Below are 23643 nucleotides of genomic sequence, written 5' to 3'. Positions count from 1 at the left end.
TGAAAGCAGATCTCTGTCTCTCATCTGTGCAGCTCTGGGGCCTGCCTATTGATAGAGCAAGGGTTTTTTAAATTAAAAACTAAACTGAAAAAACGTTTGGAGCCCTCAGTCAAATAGCGATGGGAGGAACACCCACTGGCAAGTCTGGAAGCAATAACACTAACTGGCACTTCTAATCCCGATTCAGTGCATCTCTTTTCACAGAATATGAGTTATTGATTCCCTTTCAGGACTGAAACGGCTAAACACCTTCAGTATCATCAGTGCTTGTTTTTTTAATGACTAAGTAATCTGCAGTGTAAAGGCCTGAATAATGCATAGGTAACTTTGGGGAGTTTGTGAATAAGCCGTGCAGCCTGAGGGAGAAGTGTTCAAATGGGTAATCTCTCAGACCATACCCGTGGCCATTATTTGAAAAATTTGTACACTGCATGTTACAGAATGCAGTGCTGTTATTCACGGTACGTATATGCTCCTTCCTATCCACGTTACCCAGCTCTCATGCCTACACGAGGAAAACAAGCTCCCATCTGAAGTGAACTAAATGGTAGACGTGGCACTTCAGGGCATGGTTTAGGAGACGTGGCGGTGTCAGGCTGATGGGTGGACCTGATGATCCTAGAGGTCTTTTCCAACGTAAATGATTCTGTGATTCCATGACTACCCTACAATGCAGACACAGCAACGGCTCTCAAAGCAGACACAAACAAGCGTTTTCTGGACTGGGTAAACTCAGGCATTTCAGGAACATCAATAGCAACATCTCAGAATCCAGCAGAGATCATCTATCAAGGTTTTCAGGCGTGTCCTGAACCGAGCTCCATCCTTCCCCAGCTAACATGCTGGAAGGTAAACCTGACCTAGTTTAAAACAAAATTTAAGTTTGTAAAGCATTTCAACTCTGCACAACACCGAGAGCAAGCTAAACACGCTCTTTCAAGCGCAATGAGCATACTTGGCACACTATGCATCAATTTGAGGCAAGTAACAGCTAAGCAACACATTTTTATATACAATTCCCAGGTCTATGCAAGATGTAGAAATAGAATTTTACACTTTTACAAGAAAAAGAGTAGTTCTCCAGCAAATCTCTATCTATTGCTAATCGCTCTACTTTTACTTACATCATGACTTACAGTTCTGTATTAAATTTACTTTGAAATTGAAAGCAAACAAGAATCAAATTACAACAATTTTGAGGCAAGCACTCAACATAGGCATTGTTTATTTCTGGCCTGTAATTCTGAATTACATTGACTCGTCCCACTGATTTTCTCCACACCTGCCCAAAGTTACATTTGCGGATAGGACAGATCCACCTTTCTAGAGCACCTTCCATGAAGAACAAAGGAGGTACAGCCATAGAGAGCTGGCTGACAGATGAAAAGAAAGTCTTTTAAGACACTTCAGAAAAGCATGTCACCCCTGGTCACTGTGATGTCCTCTGCCTCAAACTTGTGATGCCTCTTCCAGAACATTTACGGTATTAATACAGTACATTTACATTTCTAGCAAAGGCATGCTTGTTCACCAAAGAGTTCCAGCAGACTAACATTTAGTAAATTCACCTTAAAAGCACCTCCAAGTAGTAACTAGTTATATCAAGTACAGGTGGCATACAAAAACATTTTTAAATCACAAGTAAGTCTGTTTACCTTGCTTCAGGAGTTAGGTTTACTTCCCCAAAAGCCAAATGCAATCAGAACACTGTAGCGGTCTGGCCAAGAAACACTCTGGACACAATCACACTGCCACTAGGTATCTTGATTCCATCTGTATTTATTGAAAAAATATTTACATATTGATCACTATGCCATTAGCTGCTTTAACATCGTCTTTACACAGAAGAGGTAATGAAGAACATCACACTAGGATGGGGGAAGAGTGGTAAAATGTCTTTTCAAATTCTTTTTTTTTTTCCCAAGCTGTCATAAGCGAAGAAAGTCCTCAGACTGAGTGTGCTGGAGTCCCACAGTGTGTGCGCCACAGATCAACAGCTTTGCTGACAATAGCATCAGTGTTATCTTGAGGAATCTACAAGAGATCGGGGCAAGATGCCTTGTCAGAGTACTTTATTTGGACTGTTTTGTTTAAAATACAGATTTTAAATTCCCAGTTCAGATTTTACCTCTTCATAAAAAAGGAAACTAAACTAGAATCCCATCTCCCTGCCGTACCATCCCTCAGCCCTGTACACGCCATATTTCCCCACCGTCTCAGACAAAAAGCTATTATTTACAAAACGGTAAGGTGACCACCCAGGCATCTCATGCTTCACACATCCCTACCCTGACATCAGGCAGAACTCCTACTGGCCATCCATGACCACAAACGTATCTAACCAAACTAACCTGGGTTACATTGGGATCCTACGATCCTGCTGTGATGCGCGCTACTATTCACAGAAGGAAAGTTCGGGGCCAGGTTCATGACGCCATCCTTACAGCAACAGAAAACACACCTTGAGCCTGTTCACACTCAGGCAAGGAGCAAGAAAAGGTGCCAGAAACCAACCCTGAGAGGAGCTTCCAGAAAAATTAAGCTAGCCTCATCTGCACTTACTTTCACAGAAAACTCCTTTATTGTCAAATGATTGTCATCAAATCTGTAAGAACATAGACATCACATTCCCCAAAGCCTACAAATCATTTCATTCTATGAAAGCCTTACCTCCTGATAGACAAAACTATTATTCTCATCCCTGCACATTCTCGCTTCACCTTGGGACCACTACACTATTCTCAGTAAGTAATGCAATAGTATCTTAGAGTATGTTTGCAACAGGCAAATGACTTTAAGGCTGAAACACATTTTTATAAACCATGAAAGGCAATGCAAACCACAATAGAATACTTACATTTTCCAAAAACTGCGTGATCTTTTCTGCAGTATTCAGTGCTATTATCTTCATTTTAAAGGTTAATAATATCTCCACAGCAACAAAAACGAGAATCTTGCAGGACCCACTAATAACTTTGTCCCAGACTCTACAAAAAAAAATGAAAAGGAATCACTAAGCACTATTGTAGTGCTTATCTTTATCTTATTTATCTGCCAGAACAGTCTTTGTACAATTACCTTTTTCCAGATTATTTTTCTGAACAACAGCGATGTATTGCATTATTCGGGTCAGGGTAAAAGACATTTTATCAACCCCTAAATCTGTACAGAGCAGAGTGATGGCAAGCAGTAATGTATTGATATGTTGCATTCTTATTTAGAAATGTAACTGTTCGCAAGCTCAAATACAAAAAGCAAATCTTGTTTTAATAGCCTGAACTGTGACAACTATTCCACAGTGTATGGTAAAGGTGAGAACTTTTCCTGGTATGAAAACAAGGGAACAAACTTTGTTAGCATGTCTACAAAAGATACTCTTCTACCAGTTCAGTAGCTGAAAATTCAAAAGGATGTAATACTGAACTACTGTATCTCCAGAAGCTAAATATTCCAGGTCATTGCTGTATGAAATATAATCCAAGATGTTTAAATGATACACAAGGAACAACTATTAAGTCTTTCAATCCATCCCGCTGTACACAGACTCTCTCAGAATTACCTAAGCAATCCTACCACTTGTATGAAACTGTACCCGGACCTCACAGTTTTAACAAAACCTGGAAGTCAGGCCTCCAAGGGCTGCAAGTACTTTAGCAACAGAACTTTGTTGAATATTAGAAGGGATCCACGCTACTAAAACAGCCTGCAACAATCTGAAATCATCCTTCAGCCAGCAGTGCTCTCGCAGGCCCAGCTCAACAGACTCGGGATGAAAGATTATCCAAAACCAGTGTGAAACCATCTGTCAGATGGCAGCTTTTATGGGCTTGCATTATTTTTAGTTCTTGAATTTTAAAAGCTGTGTCAGAAAGACTTTGAGGATTACTGTTCTTCCCCCTTCTGGGCACTTGTTAAAAGTGTTTCTCCTTCCAAATAAAAACATGGGGGACAAAGACCACGTACTACCCTCCATAATCTCTGAATACAGTAACACTAACTGTAAAACATCCTCTGCAGACCACCTATAAACTTGGATCTATGGGTGTTCTTCTTCCAAAGACAACTCAATTTTTATTATGACCTTCTCTCTCAGAAGAACTTCTCCTTCAGCCTGGAGTGCCAGGAGAACACAACGGAGGCATAACAGGAAGTTTGGCAGCTGAATTGAAGAGTTGGTGTCACACCTTTGAACAAGGAGGAGTTAAGAAGTGAGAGTCCAACAAAGAGCCACGAAGATGACGAAGGGACTGGAGCATGTCTCCTATGAGGAAAGGCTGAGGGAGCTGAGGCTGTTCAGCCTGGAGAAGAGAAGCCTCAGTGGGGAATCTCATCAATGTATATAAATACCTGAAGGGAGGGGGCAAAAGGACGGTGCCAGGCTCTTTGCAGTGGTGCCTGGTGACAGGCCCAAAGGCAACAGGCACAAACTGAAACACAGGAGGGTCCTTCTGAACATCGGGAAACACTTTTTCACCATGCAAATGTCTCCGTCCTTGGAGACACTCAAAAGCCATCTGGACGCGGTCCTGGGCAACCAGCTCAAAGTGGCCCTGCTTGAGCAGAGGCATCGCGGGGCCAGATGACCTCCAGAGGTCCCTGCCAAACTCAACATTTCTGTGGTTCTTTGTGAAAAGCTTTCCTAACTCCTGATGTTGAAGGGTTGCTGCTGTTAAACAGTGCTTATTTTTCACACTGTGACTCCAGTAATTTCTTTGCCAGTTTCTTAACCTTCTCTTCACATAGCTCTTCTGACACTATTTTCACAACCTCTCCATTCATCAAAAAAAAATTTAGACTAGAATTTAACTTATAATGAAGAAATGAGGAAAAAAAATATGTAAAATCCTCAGGACTAGTCTTAAAGAAGGAAACACAAAAAACCCCACACGCACAGATGGGGAAAAAGGCACTGCCAATTTCTTTGCCCTTTGCAATTTACTTTTAATTCCCTGTCTTGCTATGATTAAAAATTAATATAATTCCCATATTGGCAGGAACAGTAAGTAATCCAGTAATCCAGAATTACTGCTTCCTTTGTGGTTCAAGCATCCTAGGACCAGTGATGCCTGTAAATATCACACTGATGTTGAAGTCAGGCCTAGAAGATTGAAGCAAGGCTATGAGAAAACTGAGACCACATTCCTGTTCCACACTGTACAGGTCACCCCTGTTTACTTCTAATACATTTTCCTTCACAAACCTGTCTGTTTAGAACCCAAGAACAGGTCCCCATGTGTTTCAAGGGCATCGGAACTGTATGAATGACAATACAGAGAAGTAGCAGACCTCAAAAACTGGAAAGAATTTTCAAAGTTCATATTAAAGCTCACGTTCATTCGAATGCAAACGTACTAATCCGAATGCAAAATACTCAGCCTTCTTTCATTATTTTGCTTCCAACTCTCCTGACTTCAGCCTCCATAATTACACTACAGTAGGTTACATTTCATGCTCAGAAAACACTCTAATGTTTTCCTGCATTATTTAGTATGATTCCAGAACAAATGTTTTAAACAATTGCGTAATAGATGCAGTATCTAAATCACCAGTGTCTAACAAATTTTGGAAGAGCGTGCATAGCAAAGTGGGTGAGATGTCAGCACTACCCAGCTGTGCCTGCTGCAGTGTTTTTCCCCTTAACGTTTCCAGCTATTGTTACTCTCCACGCACCTCCACCAGCGACAGCAATGGGGAATGACTGCATGACACTGTGATAAACAGAGCAGCAGTCAGCACCTTGTCTGTACCAGTAGAGCCAAGAATAGCAACATAAACTGTGTCTGAAAAGTGTTTACTTAGAATGGAAAAAACCCATAGCAGTTTCAAGGGAACATGTATTTTGATTATTCTATTCTAATATAGCAGCCTTTATACCTTGCATCTCTATCGCTAATAACGTATTACTTTCGCTTTTTAAACAAGTATTCAAACAAACACTTAAGATCAAGTATTCTGTCAGAGATTGCAACTTTTTACCCATTTTTCGATACTCCTAGAGATGGGAAAGTTAAAACAGAAATGTCAGGCAAACTGTGCCTATAGCACTACTCAGGAACGCTGAAAAAGAAAGTATACACTAAATCCATTATGTTTTTTGTGCCTATCATCCCCTGTGAAATATAACAGTATTCAGTTAACCACAGGAGCTCTCTTGTAGGCATTTCTTGAACAGTGAAATACTAGGAACAACCACAAGGAAAAATAAAAAGAAACAGGAAGCTATGAAGGTAAAGAACATGGCAAGGACCATGCAAAGGAAGCCATTTACTTTTCACCGAGCTTTTCCTGTAGACACAATACAGCTTACTGTGTGCATGTGCGTGAAGGTATGGCATTCTCAAGGCAGTTTCTGAGGTTCCTCAAACACTACAGTGCAGTGGGATACAAAAAGCATTGCAGCATTGCTGGTCTCTCTTCTTCTGAAATATCGTTAATCTCACAGCTTTTCCCCCTAAGCTGCAGGGTAAACTTACTCAACATTATTCCCTGGTTCTGGTCCTCCCATCATCCAGGCTGGAGATGTTTAGGGAACCAACGCTTGCTCCTCTGCCCGCACTTCTGGGTGTCCTTCCAATGATAACTGGGCATGGAGGGACGTGATGAGGCTCACACAAGTGTCATCCTGATGTTATGTCATGATCTTGTGCCCATCTGTCTCCAGAGCTGGGAAGCAGCTCAATTAATTAGACAAATGCAAAGAGACCAAAGTTTCTCTACAGCAGTAGCTTGCGTGCACATTCTTACGCTCTCCCGCTCCGCAGTAAATTTAAGGCATTTTTCATATTTCTGTTGTGTCTACTAACAAATGACTTATATTTTTACCACCAGATATAATTTATTGCGGGACGTGGAGATTACATATGTAAAACTACAGAAGTCATAGATTAATATATGAGGTAGTGCCAGTACAAAAGGCATAATATAATAAGATATAATAAGATTTCAGGAGAACTACCAAATACTTTCACCCAAATAAGCAACCAGAGATTAATAACCTAACACCACCCCATCAGCTATTACAGCCTGCTAACACTAAGTCTACAGTGCAGAATACAAACAATGTTCGTCAGGGGCATGATACGTGATCGGCAGCATTAGGCCATAAAAAAATTGCCTGGCTTATTCACAATTATATCTGCAAAGCCGCACTACTTCCGTTGTAGCTGGATCATCTGGTGTGACAGGGCTGGAATAAACTGGCAGCCAAAGTGCCATTTTGCCTGTAGAGCTTCTGAAGGGACACGGCGCTTTAACAGCAGGGCTCTCCGGCTGAGGGCCCACGCAGCACCATTTGAAAGCTCTCCACGCACCGGCCTCACTGAACAGACGACCAGATAGGCTGCTGCGGAATTCGGGCAAACAGAGCAATGGTGAGTATAAAAGCAAAGGTGTGATCCAGTTCTCTCCCTGTTTCAGTGACCAGTAAGCCTTTCTGTCCCTATCGAGCCTGTGCTGTAGGCTGGTTCATGCTCCAGGAAGCACCCTGTCTATATTCCAGGTGGGATGCGGAGCCCTGAGGATACAATGCCTTCAAAATGGCCAGCCTGCTCCTCTCTTTTACCAGTGTGGCACCTTTAAGAAGTTTGTTAAGAAGCTTGTCGTATAACATGTCAGGTGTATTAGGGCAAGCAAAGACACTACATAAGCTCAAAGGTTTCTACATGAAACCTGTCTATAGAAATTTTCCAAGCCCATTTAAGTTAAATTGATGCATGAATTCTACCTATGGTATAACTAGGAGAAGTGTGCTATAAAGCAGTACTTATACTGAACGACAATGCCTGTCAGGAGTAAAGCTGGTATGATACCACTTCATCTCACCATTATTGGATAAATTTTTCTGCATAGCATATACAACTCTTGTACACCTTAGAGAAGAAAGAAAACCATGAAATTTAGATCTAGTTTCCTGGCAGAGAAGACAACAATTTATAGAAAGCAAACAACCTCTCTAAGAAATATAGTACTGAATCGTAAGTTCAATTAAATCAAAAGACTGAGCTCAGATCATTTCTCACTTAACAAAAAAAAAAATATGTAAAACTCACATGAGAATTGGAGACCTGTTTTCAATTCTCAGCATTTCCAACACTGCCATTTGGATACATTTCAGCTAAGCACCGGGGCTTCTAGATTCTAAGCCAAACTGAATCTCCAAGCATTAATTAAGTTCATCTGTCACATGCTACCCATGAAGTATGTTATTTCCTTAGCAAGTGAGGCCATTATGACTACAACTGAATAATTCAGAAACCTAAACTGACAAGAAAAAGTGCACTTTTATCATATTCCCACACGAACTGTTGGGGGAAAAGGATTGCTGTGCCATCGGAAGTACCGACACTGAAATCTGTTTTTACTCCAGAGTGATAGAAAAAGCCAACATTTTGACCTTTTTCATGAAGAAAGAAGTATTTAAAAATTTTCAGGTCATCAAAATACTCTATTTCAGTAAGGTAAAAAAGTATATGAGAAGGGTAAACAGTACACTAACTAGGCAATATGTTTATATAAAATGAACTGATTCAAAATGGTAGAAGTTTGAACTAAAGATTCTAACAAGATGAAATATAAAATCAAAATTCTGCATCTAGATTTTTTTTTTACACTATCAAGGTGACACAGCTCCATAAAATGTTCAATTTTCAACAGACAGAAAAAAAAAAAAAACCTGAATCTTCCAGTAGCAAAACCGCTCTGATGCAAGTTCCTCTTTCAGCTCTAGTTCTCAGCCATAAGACCTAACAGCAAAATTAAATCACATAAGCTCCACTTAAAATTATCTCCTAGAAGACATGCAAAGAGGTTCCTAATGCAGCAGTAGTTTGCAAAGGCTATTCCGGATCAGAGAAGCCTACAGAAAAAAAGGCCTGAAGAGACTGAATCACAGAATCACAAGTTGGAAGGAACCTCAGGGATCATCTAGTCCAACCTTTCTAGGAAGAGCAGTCACAGGAAGACTGGCAAGTTGTTGACTAGTTGACAAGTCCCAACTAGAGCAGTCACTTCTGCTGACAGTAGTTTAAGGCATTAAGTTTCATACAGAGAAAGCACAATGGAACAAGGTCAATCATTACCTGTGGAAAGTAACCTACAAACGCAAACGTGAGAGAGAGATGCAGGCAAACCGTATGTGTTCAATTGCTTTTAAGGATGTAACAAATATTTTATCCATGCTTACGTAATTTCTGTTGCCATAAAAGTAGTAAAAGCTTTTAACCGCCACAACACACGCAACCACTACACTGTTTCCATGCTATGTTCCCGTACTAGCCACTGAAGTCCTGGAGGTGCTAGAGTAAAACTTCCTCTGAACCTTGTAACTTTTCAAAGTTTTCAGGCAGTTGAAAATGAAAACATTGTTTTCTTTGTACCACCTCCTGCTCAGCTACTAGCAACTCTTGTTAATACAGATGCTTCTCTACACCTAGCTTGCATTTTCTGCTTTCCAGGAGTTCTCAGGCAGCAAAACTAGAGAAATCATACATGCTTCATTTCAAAAGCCATTCAGTGAAGTGCCATGCACAAGAATTTTCCCCTTTTAAAATCTGGACAACCTATTTCTAACTGTAGAATCCTGATATATGCACTATTTCATTAACTTTGTAATATTCAACCTGCCCTAGTACTTTTTAAAATGAACATTCTGTCATGGTTTAACCTCAGCCAGCAACTAAGCACCACACAGCTGCTCACTCACTCTGCCCCCCTCCAGGGGGATGAGGGAAGAATTGCAAGGGTAAAAGTGAGAAAGAAACTTGTGGGTTGAGATAAAAACAGTGTAATAATTAAAAAGAAATAATAATAATTCTTTTAAAATTTTAAGGAAAAGAGGGGACATAATAACAAAGAGAGAGGAAAATAAAACCCAAGACAGACAAATGATGCAGATGAAAACAATTGCTCACTGACCCATGCCCAGCTTGTCCCTGAGCAACGGTCCCCCCCACCCCAACCTCCACCCCAGCTTTATATGCTGAGCATGACGTCATACGGTGTGGGATACCCCTTTGGTCAGTTGGGGTCAGCTGTCCCAGCTGTGTCCCCTCCCAGCTTCCTGTGCACCCCCAGCCTGCTCGCTGGTGGGGTGGAGTAAGAAGCAGAGAAGGCCTGACGCTGTGTAAGCACTGCTCAGCAATAGCTAAAACATCCCTCTTATCAACACTGTTTCCAGCACAAATCCAAAGCATAGCCCCATGCTAGCTACAACGGAGAAAGTTAACTCCATCCCAGCCACAACCAACACACATTCCCAAAATCTTTTTCATCTAATGATAATACAGTATCATAATCACTCCCTAAGCAAGGATTTTAGTTAAAAAGCCTGAAAACTGACTACTATTCAGCTATATGTCACTAAGAGGGGATTTGGACTTTTAAATCCTAGGAGGCATTAAGTGTCTAACAGAATCAGCCACTATATTTAACTCGATTCTTTTTTAATTTCAAAGCAAGAAATGATCAGAGAGATTATCTTGCGTCAGTAACAAGTGGAATCAAATCCAAATTTTATCATTTCCAAGTCAACAATAAAGTTAACTCTATAATCTTACAGATAAAGCAAGGAAAGCTCTTTGCCTGCTAGTGATGACAAAAAGCTAAAATTACTATGTAATGCCAAACAAAGAAAAAAAATAGAACTTGCCTCTGCAAACTGGACTCAGGTAAACACCCTGCAAAACACTTTTTAAACCAAAGATCGTACGGGAGTTTGCTCATTGCAGCACATGCTTTCAGATGCATCAGGAGTCTGTTATCTTCAATGTTCAAATACTGCTCTAGAATTTTTGGCTGAGAAAGGAATTGGAAAATTTTAGATAACTCATATCAAAGTACCCTCCATAAGGTATGGAGGTCCACACTGCAGGACAAGACATGGGTCACATGGGTCCACACTGTAGACAAGAAATGTCTTAAAACAATGCAGGTTCATTATTTTAACATGTTATTTTATGCTGATTGAATTTTTAACTAAAGACATCATGTTCCAAATTACTGTGCTCATTTTTGTCATTAGCTAATTAAGCACTTAACTAAACAAACAACCTCAGGTTCCTTAAATTGCTGACCACTAGCAGAACTTCCAAAACATGCAGTATTCCCTAATGCAAGGAGGCGTTTGAGAGCTTAAGGCAATGCAGAGATTAAACGTGCACTAATTACTGCTACCTTCACAAGTAAAATTCATTCACCTCCAACCTAATCGCCTTAGCACACGTCAAAAAAAAAAAAAAAACTACACACAATGCAGCATAACCTAGAAAATCAATTCTGAGAGTAAATCCCTGTATGACATATTAAAAGCTGGACATTGATTGCTTGTTTAAAAATCCAAAGTATTTAGAAGCATAAGCATGTGGATAATTACCCACATTTTTATGTGGATAATTCTCTTTTGTTTAAATTCTAATGTAACACAATACACGTTTTCATAAATTCAGGAGTACCTTTATGCTTTTTGTCATAATTAGGTAAACAGTAATTACTTCAGCTGTCAAAGGGAAAAAACACTTCCTTTGTCCATACTCTAACATCCACAATCTTGGTACAATGTTTGTATTAAAACAAAAACCTAGGGAGGGAGACACTTGGGACTCTCTATGTAGTGAGAGCACGTACTTGCTTTAAAAATGCTCCTCTGTCCTTTGAAAGGAATTACAGAAATTGGTACAGTTGAATGTATCACCTCCAGCAAAAGGAGGTTGGTTTAAAAAGTATTTCTTAGTTCCAAAAGAAAAACAAAGGACATGCATAATTATCTGCAACAAATCTTCATTCCGTGATTGCTAATGCACAGGTGCTCTTAGACTTTTATCTCAGTGAATATTGTTAACCAAAAGTTTCTTATCCGTTAAGACTCTCTGAAGAACTACAAAAGCTTTTGTAATTTTTGTAGTATGCATTTTCTTTGCAATCAAATCTTAACTTTATAAACCAGTAAGATAGTTCAAAATTAATATTCTATGAGACCATCTAAATGATCAGTGCCAAAAGAACTCTATTCCACTTTTTATCATAACTTAATTTGCAACATACTGTTTTTCTGAAGACGTAGTACCCTGCTCCATTTATAAAGCAAAACAACTGTGCTTTGTCTATCATCCAACGAACAGCATATGGATGCCAGAGATACAGCCTAAAAGCAGCAGGCATACATCAAGATGTTCTTAACTTTTTAGTTGTTTAAAATAAAGAAAATTCTTAAATGACCAATTGTGAGAAATATAATTCAACTAAATATAGCATAAGCTTTAGCTAACCTAAAAAGAAAATAAGACTTAATTAAAAGCTACCATGTAGAAAACAAAAACAATTTCTAATATTACATTAGACAAAGTGTCCTACAGGACAGTACAGTCACAATGCAAAAAGAACTCCTCCTTTTTTCTCAAAACAGTTGGTGGAACAGTATCCAAGGGTGTCACCTCTCATGTTCCAGTTGTGTCTATATATTAACGCTTTCCACGACTGGATCTCCTCACCAAAAAAAAAAAAAAAAAAAAAAAGAGGTTTTTCCTTACCAGCTGTTGTAATGAATCTTTGTGCTTGCTGTTCAGCTGATTCACAAAGCAACTGACAAGCCAATAGCATTCTATAGGATCCTCCACCATTTCCTCCATCGCTTTAGCAATAGCAAGAAACACTTCATCTTCAGGTTCCTGGAAAGCAAAGCCAAAAAAGTGAATGACACAGAAGTATTGGACTATCTGATTTAAATTATTCTTATATACCTTTTCCCTGATATTTGGGAAAACGAACCAACGTACACAAAGAGTTGTTCTGACATTTCTAAATGAAACATCGCACAGCACCTGCATACAGAGACTGATACCTATTAAAGAACAAATAAGATTCATCTTGCTTTTAAAACCAAAACATACAACAGAAGTTTGGAACAACTCTGATACAAAATTCTCAAATGTCCTAAATGAGGTAATATTACATCCTAACAAGGTAGTGACAATCCTACTTCTATGCCCCACTTTTTTCGTACTGCACAGCAGCAGAATTTTTCATCCTCTTCCTTGCTAAGGGCCAAACAGGCCCAAACACCTTTGTCATGAATGTTACAGTTACTAAAAAAAAAATAATGCAGCCATCAGCTGTATGCCTACCTTCAACATACAGAAAAATCATTTGGTTTGAGATAAAACATCTTCCTAGAGATAAACAAATATCTTTTCCAGGTGACAAGTATCTTATTCCCCACAATACATGACCAGAAGCATGTGCTGGGCATGCCATCACCTTTTCTCCCAAGGGTGTACTTTCCTAACACAAGCATCAGCATGCCTAAACCACAGCTAAAGGCATGACTGCACATAGAGTAGATGGGGGTGAACTAACTCTAAGCCAGCTAGACCTCATGCCAACAGCTAGCTCAGGAAGTGTCTAAACCGGGAAGACGCACAAGGAAAGGCTCTGTATTTGCCCTGTTTCTTACATTCTTCCTTACGCAGGCAGTAGCAACTACATTAGGAGGCAGGGTAACAAGCCAGGTGTGTATCCACAGTCTCATCTACTGTAACCATCAGAAGCAGTAACCTACAGTATCACAGGCTTTTGCACAGATTACAACTCACGCAAAACACACGGATGGTCTAAATACTAGTGGGACAGGCCTCTGCTACATAGCCTGCTGCAATACACACACATCCCTACTTAAACTCCCTGCTTACAGAGGCAGAAAACATATTTAACAGACCTCTGTGACTTGTGACTCAAACACTTCAAAATATTTAGACCAAACAAACATCATCTTTGTACTCCCTCTGCCTCAAAAATAAAACATCCGCCTTACTATCAAGTAGTTACTCTCAAACTCTTGTAAGTTTAAGGGGACAGTTACTGCACTAAAAACGGGGTGGCATAAAGAGAACAAATGCTTTCTGCAGCAAAACAAACACAAGTTACACGACTAATAACCGTGGATCTGCTAAACACCACCTTTACGAAAACCCATCACAATACTGAGAGCAGCTAGTGCTCTGGGATGCACTGACAAAAACACTTGCTCAGAAAGCAGTACTGCTCTAGAAGGGATGAATTTTCAGCCCACTGGGTCACATGCCAAGATCAAGGAAGTTTCTCTACAGGAAACTTTTAGGAGAGGGTGGCCACATTCCTAGGAAATGGTAAGGGCACAAAAACACTCTCCCTCCTCCAACAAGAGAACACTGTATATAACCCTCCAGATCAAACTATTACTGAATTTTCCACGTTAACTTTGTTTAGGTTTTGGGTTTTTTAATTTTTTTAAAGTTCTTATGTCAAATTTTGCTATTACAGATGAAAAATAACAAAGGAAGCTGGGCTAGAGTGAACTGGGTAAATTAACATTAAACATAGGATAAAATCCACTTCAGAAAATCTCATGGCTCCTTTCATCACTTGCTCTTCCATAAAGGCTTATGCATCAGATGCACACATTGTTTTTATTGTCACAGTATAGACTTATCAGCAAAACAGACTCGTTTACCCATATGTGATTGCACTGTAAATTACATGTATTACCTGACAGAAGCCTGGATCAGTTCAGACTAACAGAAAAAGGAGGTCAGTACGCTAGAGTCAAGATTTAAAAACAAATAACTTAAATATACAATGTAATCTGCAATAAATCACTGCTTGTACTGGCTCTGAATTATTCTTGTTCCAGGACATTTAAGAATCTATGAGCTCTGATAAGATTATGTCATTTTCATTTCAGTGCTATAAAGAAACTGAAGAGTATTAAAGTACAAAAGGCTTGAAGCCTAGCAGGCAAAATATACAAAAGAGATTTTAAGGTACAAAATCTTACAGAAGTACTTAGGGGAAGAAAAAGAGAAAAGCACTTTGCCTGAATTCCCTTATTTCATACCAGTACTTCTCTGTTTTCCATTCACCTTAGTTTGTCTATCTACGTGCATTTGTGGGGCTACTTGCAGTTCAGTTTCTCACAGGTTTACAGTTAGAGGTTAAATAAAATACTGTACTTAAAAGGCTGCTAAAATGACAACTGACCAATGGAAAAGCCAAGTTTCGAGGCAGTTTTCCTGATTCCAGCTGATGTATGCGGAGGAAAACATCTACCTGTGGGGTAGAATCACTAATAAAACGAATTACACGAAGAGCATGGTGTATATCCCAGTACTGCTCCTTCCGGTACTTCATCACCAAAGCATGAGATTCATGATGAGGAGGAATAATTCCTAAAAAATTTTAAAAAAACAAAAACAAAACAAAAAATTATAAGCAACTGTAAAGAGAAGAAACAGAGCACTCACTCCTTTTCCAAGAGTGCTGCCTAAATTCAATTTCTACTACAACTCCAGCTTACAGAAATCTCAGACCTGGCACTGCAATTTGTTTATAAACTCAGTTAAAGAATACAGGGAGAAAATTCTGCAAAAATGGAAGCAGCGGACCAAAGCAGCACTTCAGCATTATATTTATAAAGCCAAATTTCATATGTTAACAGAGCACATATACATAATATACCCTTAGACTATTGTTTCTCAAGCTCTTCTACAAGGTTTTCAGCAAATGAACACTCACTCTTTTGTACACCACAATAGTGTGCTGATAAGAAATGTCACTGTTGGGACAGATTAAAAATAATTTCTTTGGTTTATTCTCCCTCTCCAACAACCTTTCTTTGTTTTTAAGCTGTGAATTTTACTTGTTTCTTGTTTACACCTACCTGTAGTTTTTAATACAGTACTAGTCGCATATTTGTGCCCAGCTTCCATTTATTTTGAAAGCGAAGTGGATGCAGAATGATTTTTATATACATTAGCTGTTCGTGTTCTCAAATTCTACACTTTGAGATGACCAGAGAATATATACATGTAAATAACTAATGCAAAGATACTGTACCTTGCATTATTCTTTAATTTACTGTTAAATCTCTGCCAGAAAATTCTTTACTCACTGTATCATAGATTAGTCCTCTCTAAAACAACATTCAGAAGCAAAATCAATCATAGGTTGAATCAGTTACAGATTAAAACTTAAGAATACCACTCAAACACTTTGCAAGGTAATGTTCTTTACTTTCTAAGTACATCACAAGTATTTTTTCTAGTTTCCTAGGAGGAAAAATAGAAAAGGAAAAAAAAGTATCTATGTAGAGAGGCAGAGAAAATTAAACTGTTTACAATCTCCAGAAGAGATGCTCAACATTTCACTCGGTCCCTCCCCTCACTCAATACTCAATTTTGCCATGCACTGATGTTCACAACAAAACGGTCACAGGTTTCAACAGAAATAAGATCTTACATACACCAAAGCAAAAAAAATGACACCTCCATATCACTAGTAAGACAGAATTCTTCCTGTTGTAGAAACCCGTGAAAACAAAGTATTCTTCAAAAAATCAGTTCTGAAACAGGCTATCTGCTGCTTTTGTCTCTCATTTAAAGAAAAGAATATTCCTGCCAAGTGTTAAACCACGAAATGGCAAAGTTTTAGTAACAAGCACATCAGACAGAAAATTATCTTTTATTTTCCAACTGCAAACCTGTCTGCATTTCAAAAGCTGGGAGAGAGCAAGACACACTCCACATTATGCAAAACCAGAGTCAACATCATGACTCTGTATGTACATACTGCCAACTGCTTTCCTCAAATACAGAAGACTACCTCAGGCAGACAGAAAAGAAGCTTAAACAACACAGGGAAACCATCATGAGTCATACTTGAACAGGAATTTAACATAGACATTGCTGATATACCATGTAACATGGCACAGCATCGAGCCTGGGTGTGCGTCTGAGAAAATTTTGCCGATAGGATAAAATAGTTTTTGTTGAACTATTAACATTATTCAGAGAAGATGTAACACCTCCCACCAGAAATGGACTGGGCTGTTCTTCCAGTCATTTCGGGAGAGGTATTTTGCATTGCCCTTCTGAATACCAGCTTTTCGAACGAGCATCAGCACTGAGATGCAGCATTAGAAAAGTCCTTGTACCTGTGTTCCCCAAGGTGTACGCAGAATCACAGTATGGGTACTTGAAATAAATCACTCTGGGTTTCAAATACAAAATCCTTTTAAAAAATCATTATCATTTTCCATACAGTTAACTCAAAGGGTGTTTTGTGTTATCATATGATTCACAAATCATCCTACCTAAAATAGTCAAAGATAGACCACCAGGTCTGCAAGTTTGCCAACAGACTGTATTTTGCTATTATAATTTTGGCTGAAGGATCTTGTACTGAGTCACTTGTCCAAACCTCCTACACTGTATTTCCTACTACAAATATTTTAAAGGATGCTGACTACTTCAATAGGGCCCAGAGTACGTGAACCTTTTTCATCCTAAAATTAGTACTCTAACAGCAAAGGCTTTTATCAAGTAGGATTACTCTGTTAGTTCAATGATCAATGCCAATAACTTCAAGTTTTAGAATCAGATTTTGCACCTTCTGTGGACTGTTCATTTACTACCTCTCCCCAAAAAATGCTTACAAACCCAAATAATCAGGAATATGAAGCCACAATTTTTAAACTGTAGGAAACTGGAGGAAAGAAAAAGAAGAAAAAAAAAGAACTTAAAAGGTTGTTTAAAACTCAGCTAAAACCTTCTAATACATTATTTCAAACTCCAGACACTGTAGGGGAACATGGAGACCAAGAAGGGAAACAGAAGATATTTACTTGAACATTGTTCAAGATCAATGCACAGCCTAAGATTAATAAACATCCTAAAACAGAAAAAGTGTTTTGTAAAATATTTATTCTGAGGCAGGTGCCACCAATTTTCCTGACTCTGAATCACATACCAAAATCTTCATATAAGAGATATATATGGGATCTGTACCACGTATTCTGAGGAGCCAAAGGACAAACAAGAAGTAGGATAGTTCACAGACAGCAAAAGACAGCAGCTTCCAAGCCAATCTGCAGGCAGACGCTGCTGGTCTCTCCCTGATGAAACAGCATTTTGGATATCAGTACCCTTCCTGCCAGCACAGCCCTGGTAACACAAGACTGAGCATGAGAGCCACACTCAAGCTTTTGAAAAGTGGCACAATACTCCACCACCAACAGTATGGTAAAGCACACTTCTCTTCCAGAAATTCAGACGATGTACCTTCACACTCCACCTGGCAGTGTTTCTCTACACACGGTAACTCTAAGGGAAACTCTCCAGGTACCTTGTAAGGGTCAGATTTCCTGGACCTTCCACAACCCCTCCCATCTCCAGGTGACACAACCTCACATCTAGTAAACGCAACACACTTGACCGGTTACTGCAAAATCATTAGTACTTCTGAATTAGTCAGCTGACTAACACACTTCAAGGGAAGTAGAATCTATTTGTGGGTTTTTTTTATGGTTTCTGGGGTCACAATAATTTGTCCCTGGCCTCATGACTTCTTCAGTGGCAAATACAATTTAAAGCCAGAAACAAAACCAGAAAAAAACAAGATTTCATAGAACACAAAGTTTCTCTTTAGAATAAACATCCATTCCAGACCTTGCCTGGATTTTTTAAGTTTAATCACAGCTTTACTTCAACTTAACTGTCTGTTATTTTGGGAATAGAACTGAATATATTATCAGGTATCAGTGACTTACTATAATCCACCTTTCAAATCTGTTTTATAAATTTACTTGGATAGCGTTACTAGGTTAAATATAGAAATACACTCTTCTAGGTACACTTCAGCAAAAGTTCTCAAAAACTGTACATGGAACATTGTTTTATAATTGCCATTGTGCATCCTAGGTGGATACAAAAATAGGTTAAATATGTATCAGTAGCCAAGGTAGTACAGAACAATCCATGTCATTAACTCTCTCAAGAAAAGAGGAAAAAAAAAAAAGGGAAATTAAAAATACACCTTCCTACATACTCATTTCTACAGAGGATCACAGATGTTCTATTTCATACCTAAAAGCACTTTCCACACCAGTATACGATACATGGATGGGAGAGGAAACCTTTGACTGAATGTGCAAAGCTTCTCAATATCTGTAGAGAAATACAGAGAAAAAAATAAGGTAAATTTAAATATAATTATAAATAGGTTTGAGTCTCTGATATACCTAAGTATGACAAACCTTTAGCTGCAGATTAAAATCCCCACCTTCATCACCATCCAACAAACGCTTTCACTGCTTCAGTTAAGAACAGAATGTGCCCTATAAGCTGCAGCAATCTTGAAAAAATATGTATGTTGGCTTGATTTACAGTAAAACTACCCTAAGTATCACCAGGAAGAAACTGTACTATTTTTATACACACTTTGTATATCATGTTGCTACATCAAAACAATTACAGGCTCTGTTAAAGGGATATTTATCCTTCTGTTAAGAGATGTGGCTCTCCTCAGGGACCAACAGCAATAACAAAATCTCCATTGCTTTGAAGTCAAATGGAATTAACAGCATGAGACAATATATTTTCAGATTAAAATTGCTTTAATTAAAAAACTTTTAGTTTCTTGGGCATAGAGAATGAGAGAAGAAAAAAAAAGAAACAAGCAAGCAGACAAATTTTTAATAGTTTTAAAAATCAGATTTTCAGATCTTTGAAACTCAGAGGACTGCTAGTAATAACGGAGAGATTAGTGGCAAAAGATGCAAAGCTTAAATGAGTACTAAGCACAGCAGCGAACATTTTTCTATTATTCCTTCCACATCCCCAAACCACCAAAGTAATAGAGGAAACAGTGAAATCAACTTGCCCAGCCGGTCATCTTTCAACAGAATTTCCAGTGACTTCTTTTCTTCAACTCCACGAAACCCAACTTTTTCATAATACACTGAGCGAAAGTTTCTCTGAGAGTCGTCAGCCATGACTGATTCCTTTTGGAGAAACAGTAATTCCCCTTAAGACTTACCAGACTACATTCCTATTGTGTTAAGGTCAAGTAGTTTTGCACACTGATAAAAGTGGACTGCCTGTAACTCTATAGTATTCATAAACCCAAAAGAATATGTAAATCTTCCAGCATTTTTTTCATCACACACTAACATAGACAATCATAAAAATAATTGAATCTAAACAAGGTCTAAGTATACCCAATATCCAAATGAAGCACAGGGATTTAAAAAATTTTTTTATTCCTGTAGTAAATCATACTACTTTTAAAAAAGTTTTAAAAAATAATGCTGGAGAGACACTTAAGTCTTTTATATTATATTGTCCAGGTCAAAACCAATATAAAAAATACAGTTAAGAGTCTGACAAAATTTTGGCTGCACTAATCAAACCCTAACCAAGTACAACTGCTACCCAGATCATAGAATCATTAAGGTTGGAAAAGACCCTTAAGATCATCGAGTCCAACTGCTAACCTATCACTGCCAAGCCCACCACTAAACCATATCCTCAAGCACCACGTCTACCCTTCTTTTAAATACCTCCAGGGATGGAGACTCAACCACCTCCCTGGGCAGCCTGTTCCAATGTTTGACAACCCTTTCGGTGAAGAAGTTTTTCCTAATATCCAACCTAAACCTCCCCTGGCACAGCTTGAGGCCATCTCCTCCCGTCCTATCGCAAAATCCTCAGGGTTCATACTCACCAGAGAATGTGACCAGCAGCAAGGGCAAGCCAATGTTGGCCTCAGTAGCACAGGAGTGACAGGAAAGAGTAAGGCCAGGTATTTAGGTTTGTTCTTAAGTTGCAGATTTGAATTAAATGTTCACGTTATCAGGTGCTGTAACAGCCACAGTCTTGAGCTTGTTATTCCAGTAATACAAACAAATACATGTCTCATCCCTATACTGGAAACAATGGTAAATTGCAGTGAGTACTCCGGGTTTCATAACACAGGAAATTGATGTTTCAGTTGAGTTCAACCTTCTAAAAAACCACCAATTCTCTCTCCTCTGCAGACCTGCAACTCTGAGAAAGTTCTGTTCTCTAACTCAGAGAACTAAAAACAATCTTAACTTTTATGCCCAGCGATAGCAGCAAAATTTGGAGAAAAATAATTTGAGTGAGGAGCAGTGGGTGAATGATGCACTGAAAGGCTTTTCTAGTTAAATTATTTTCCTTGCTGAACCATGTACACATCAGCAACAAAGAATCTGCAGATATAAACGCCACAGTTTTGCAAAGAACACACATATTTGAATCTGTATATCCACTAGGCCTATCTGTGTTTCAAACTAAGTCCATTTTTAGTGCTTTGTAGGATCAGGGCCAAGACCAGACGGAAAAATATAAACCAGCAACAAGCTGGATTAATGCTTTCTGAAATAGGTCAAACACTATCTCAAAAACAGATAAAAAATTATTTATATTGTTTGCAAGACATTCCAGTTGTGCATTATTCTTATGAAAATGACTGACGTTCACATATTGTGCATTTACGCGTCCCACAGAGTGTTTTCTACTTGCATTGCAGCCATGTCTAAAGGACAGATTCATGATGCCACAGATTCTCAACTACATTTAAAATATCTGAATTTTTTAAAATCTGAATTTAATATGTGCTACTTAGAAAACATTTAGCCCGTATGACTTGTGGAAAGCTGACACTAGAGTGACAGACCACAAACAATACATATAATTTGAAAAATAACAGCATGATCTGTAAGAAAGGAACATCATTTTAATAATTTCAAACTACCACTATACTGGCAGTACATTTTACTTACTCAGTGGAAAAAAGGCGGAACACAGTTTCCCCCCTCCCTCCAAGTTTTGGATATATATTTTCACGTCAGGCAAAGAACCAATGCTCCAATCTTCATACGTATCATCGATAAACTGGAAAAAGGAAGGGGGAAAATAAATCCCCACTCAGCTCATTGAAAGCGTTCTGTACAAAGGAGAACAATGAACTCATCCTGCCTGCAGAGGTTAACGCATTTTCGGCCTTCGTAGCACTTCTCAGCCTATTATTAATTTTCACACCAGGTGATTCCAACAGCAGCAGTGACATATGAGCACCCAGTACAGACAGGCACATGGGGGCACGGGATGAAGTCCAGCCCAAAAGCAAACGGCAAGCTGACGGCCGCCCCCCAACCCACGCACACGCGGGTGTCCCCCTCCCGCGGGCAAGGCGGGGGAGGGACAGGGCACCCCTCACTCCCCCACTCGCACCCGGCGGAGAGGCGCAGGGCGTGGGGGGGGCCGTGCCGGCCGCCACCCCGGGAGCTCAGGCGACGGGGAGGGCCCGGAGAGGGGCTCGGGAAGGGGGGGTGAGAGCGGAGCGGGCGACAAACACCCAGCACCCACGCGAGCACCGGGACCCCACCTCCCCCCCCACTCAGCACCTACAGCAAGAGGGCACGGCCCGCGGACGCGGCACCACGGCGCGGGCTCGGGCGCATGCGCAGGCCCGCCCCGGCGGCGGGGCGGGCGGGGATGGCGGCTGCGCCCTGTGCAGCTCACGGGGCGGGGGGGGGGCGGTGTCGCCGCTGCTTCTCAGGCTTCCCCCGGCTGTGTCGCGCACCTCGGTTGCTCGCCCTCTCCCCCGGCTGCCCCGCGTCCCTCAGTGCTGGCTCCCACTCCTTGCGCCTCCCCACGTGTCACGGGGCAGCTTCGGGAGGGCTGCCAGAGGGAAACAACAGCATCTCTCATACACCCGTCTCACGGAGACACGGGAGGTCTTGACAGAACAGGCTGTGCCCAGTATGGAATTATACAGAGCAGTGATCCAGAAAGTACAGCGCTCCACAAGACCCTCAAATAATGCTTGTCAATAAGGGAATAGCTCTTTCCCTTAAACCTGAGGTCGTGAAGAATAGCAAAAAAATCATAGAATCATAGCATTATAGAACCATTAAGGTTGGAAAAGACCTCTAACATCATCAAGTACAACCATCAACCACCACACCATCATGCCTCCTATACCGTGTCCCAAAGTGCCACGCCTACACATTATTTGAACACCTCCAGGGATGGTGACTCCAACACCTCTCTGGGCAGCCTGTTCCAGTGCCCAACCACTCTTCCAGTAAAGAAGTTCTTCCTAATATCCAATCTAAACCTCTCCTGACACAGCTCGAGGCCATTGCCTCTTGTCCTATCACTTGTTACTTGCAAGAAGAGACCAACACCTGCCTCGCTACAACCTCCTTTCAGGTAGTTGTAGAGAGCAATAAGGTCTCCCCTCAGCCTCCTCTTCTCCAGGCTAAACAAATCCATTTCCCTCAGCTGCTCCTCATCAGACCTGCTCTCCAGACCCTTCACCAGCTTCGTTGCCCTTCCCTGGACACACTCCAGCACCTCAATGTCCTTCTTATACTGAGGGGCCCAAAACTGAACACAGTATTTAAGGTGCAGCCTCACCAGTGCTGAGTACAGGGGCACTATGACCTCCCTGGTCCTTCTGGCCACAGTATTCCTGATAACATGATATTGCCTGCGCTGTATTATTTACCATAACTGGTATGCTTGGCATTTTGCCCACCATGACACCTAGGGATATTTTCTTTAGAATAATCTCTGGGAAGCTAAGTGCATTTTCCAAAACCAAGTTTACTCTGATGCACATGAGCAAAATACTTGACTCAAAACAGATAAAAGACCTAGATTTCCCCGCTGGAAGGCAACGCTCAAAAATCAAGCCGTGCTGTCAAAAGCATGGGATGACAAACAGATATCATGGGTTTAGTTGGGGTTTTTTTTGTAGTTGGTGGTGATGTTTTTATTCAGATCTTTGAGATCTTGTTAGCCTTTAACT

General features: G+C 40.0%; 1 protein-coding gene across 4 annotated transcripts; it reads right to left on the bottom strand.

Moving 5' to 3' along the window:
* Positions 1-1759: 1759 nt before the first annotated feature.
* Positions 1760-22428, bottom strand: TBC1D7 (TBC1 domain family member 7). 4 transcript variants are annotated; one of them, XM_075084050.1, is made up of 10 exons: positions 22236-22428; positions 21608-21719; positions 20527-20728; positions 19684-19804; positions 18888-18968; positions 15007-15194; positions 12522-12659; positions 10646-10791; positions 2858-2987; positions 1760-2034 (listed from the first exon to the last, which is right to left on the bottom strand). In XM_075084050.1, the coding sequence occupies exons 4-10, from the start codon at positions 19793-19795 to the stop codon at positions 1948-1950; spliced, it is 882 nt and encodes a 293-aa protein (XP_074940151.1). In that variant the 5' UTR covers positions 19796-19804; positions 20527-20728; positions 21608-21719; positions 22236-22428; the 3' UTR covers positions 1760-1947. The 4 variants fall into 4 exon arrangements, with proteins under 4 accessions (XP_074940151.1, XP_074940148.1, XP_074940149.1 ...); XM_075084047.1 differs by lacking the exon at positions 1760-2034 and adding an exon at positions 2332-2439 and having other exon boundaries at positions 22236-22336; XM_075084048.1 differs by lacking the exon at positions 1760-2034 and adding an exon at positions 2332-2439 and having other exon boundaries at positions 22232-22323.
* Between the last annotated feature and the right edge of the window lie 1215 nt (positions 22429-23643).

This window comes from Phalacrocorax aristotelis, chromosome 2 (assembly GCF_949628215.1).
Source record: "Phalacrocorax aristotelis chromosome 2, bGulAri2.1, whole genome shotgun sequence".
Taxonomy (NCBI): Eukaryota; Metazoa; Chordata; class Aves; order Suliformes; family Phalacrocoracidae; genus Phalacrocorax; species Phalacrocorax aristotelis.
This window is presented reverse-complemented; position numbering and strand designations above follow the sequence as displayed.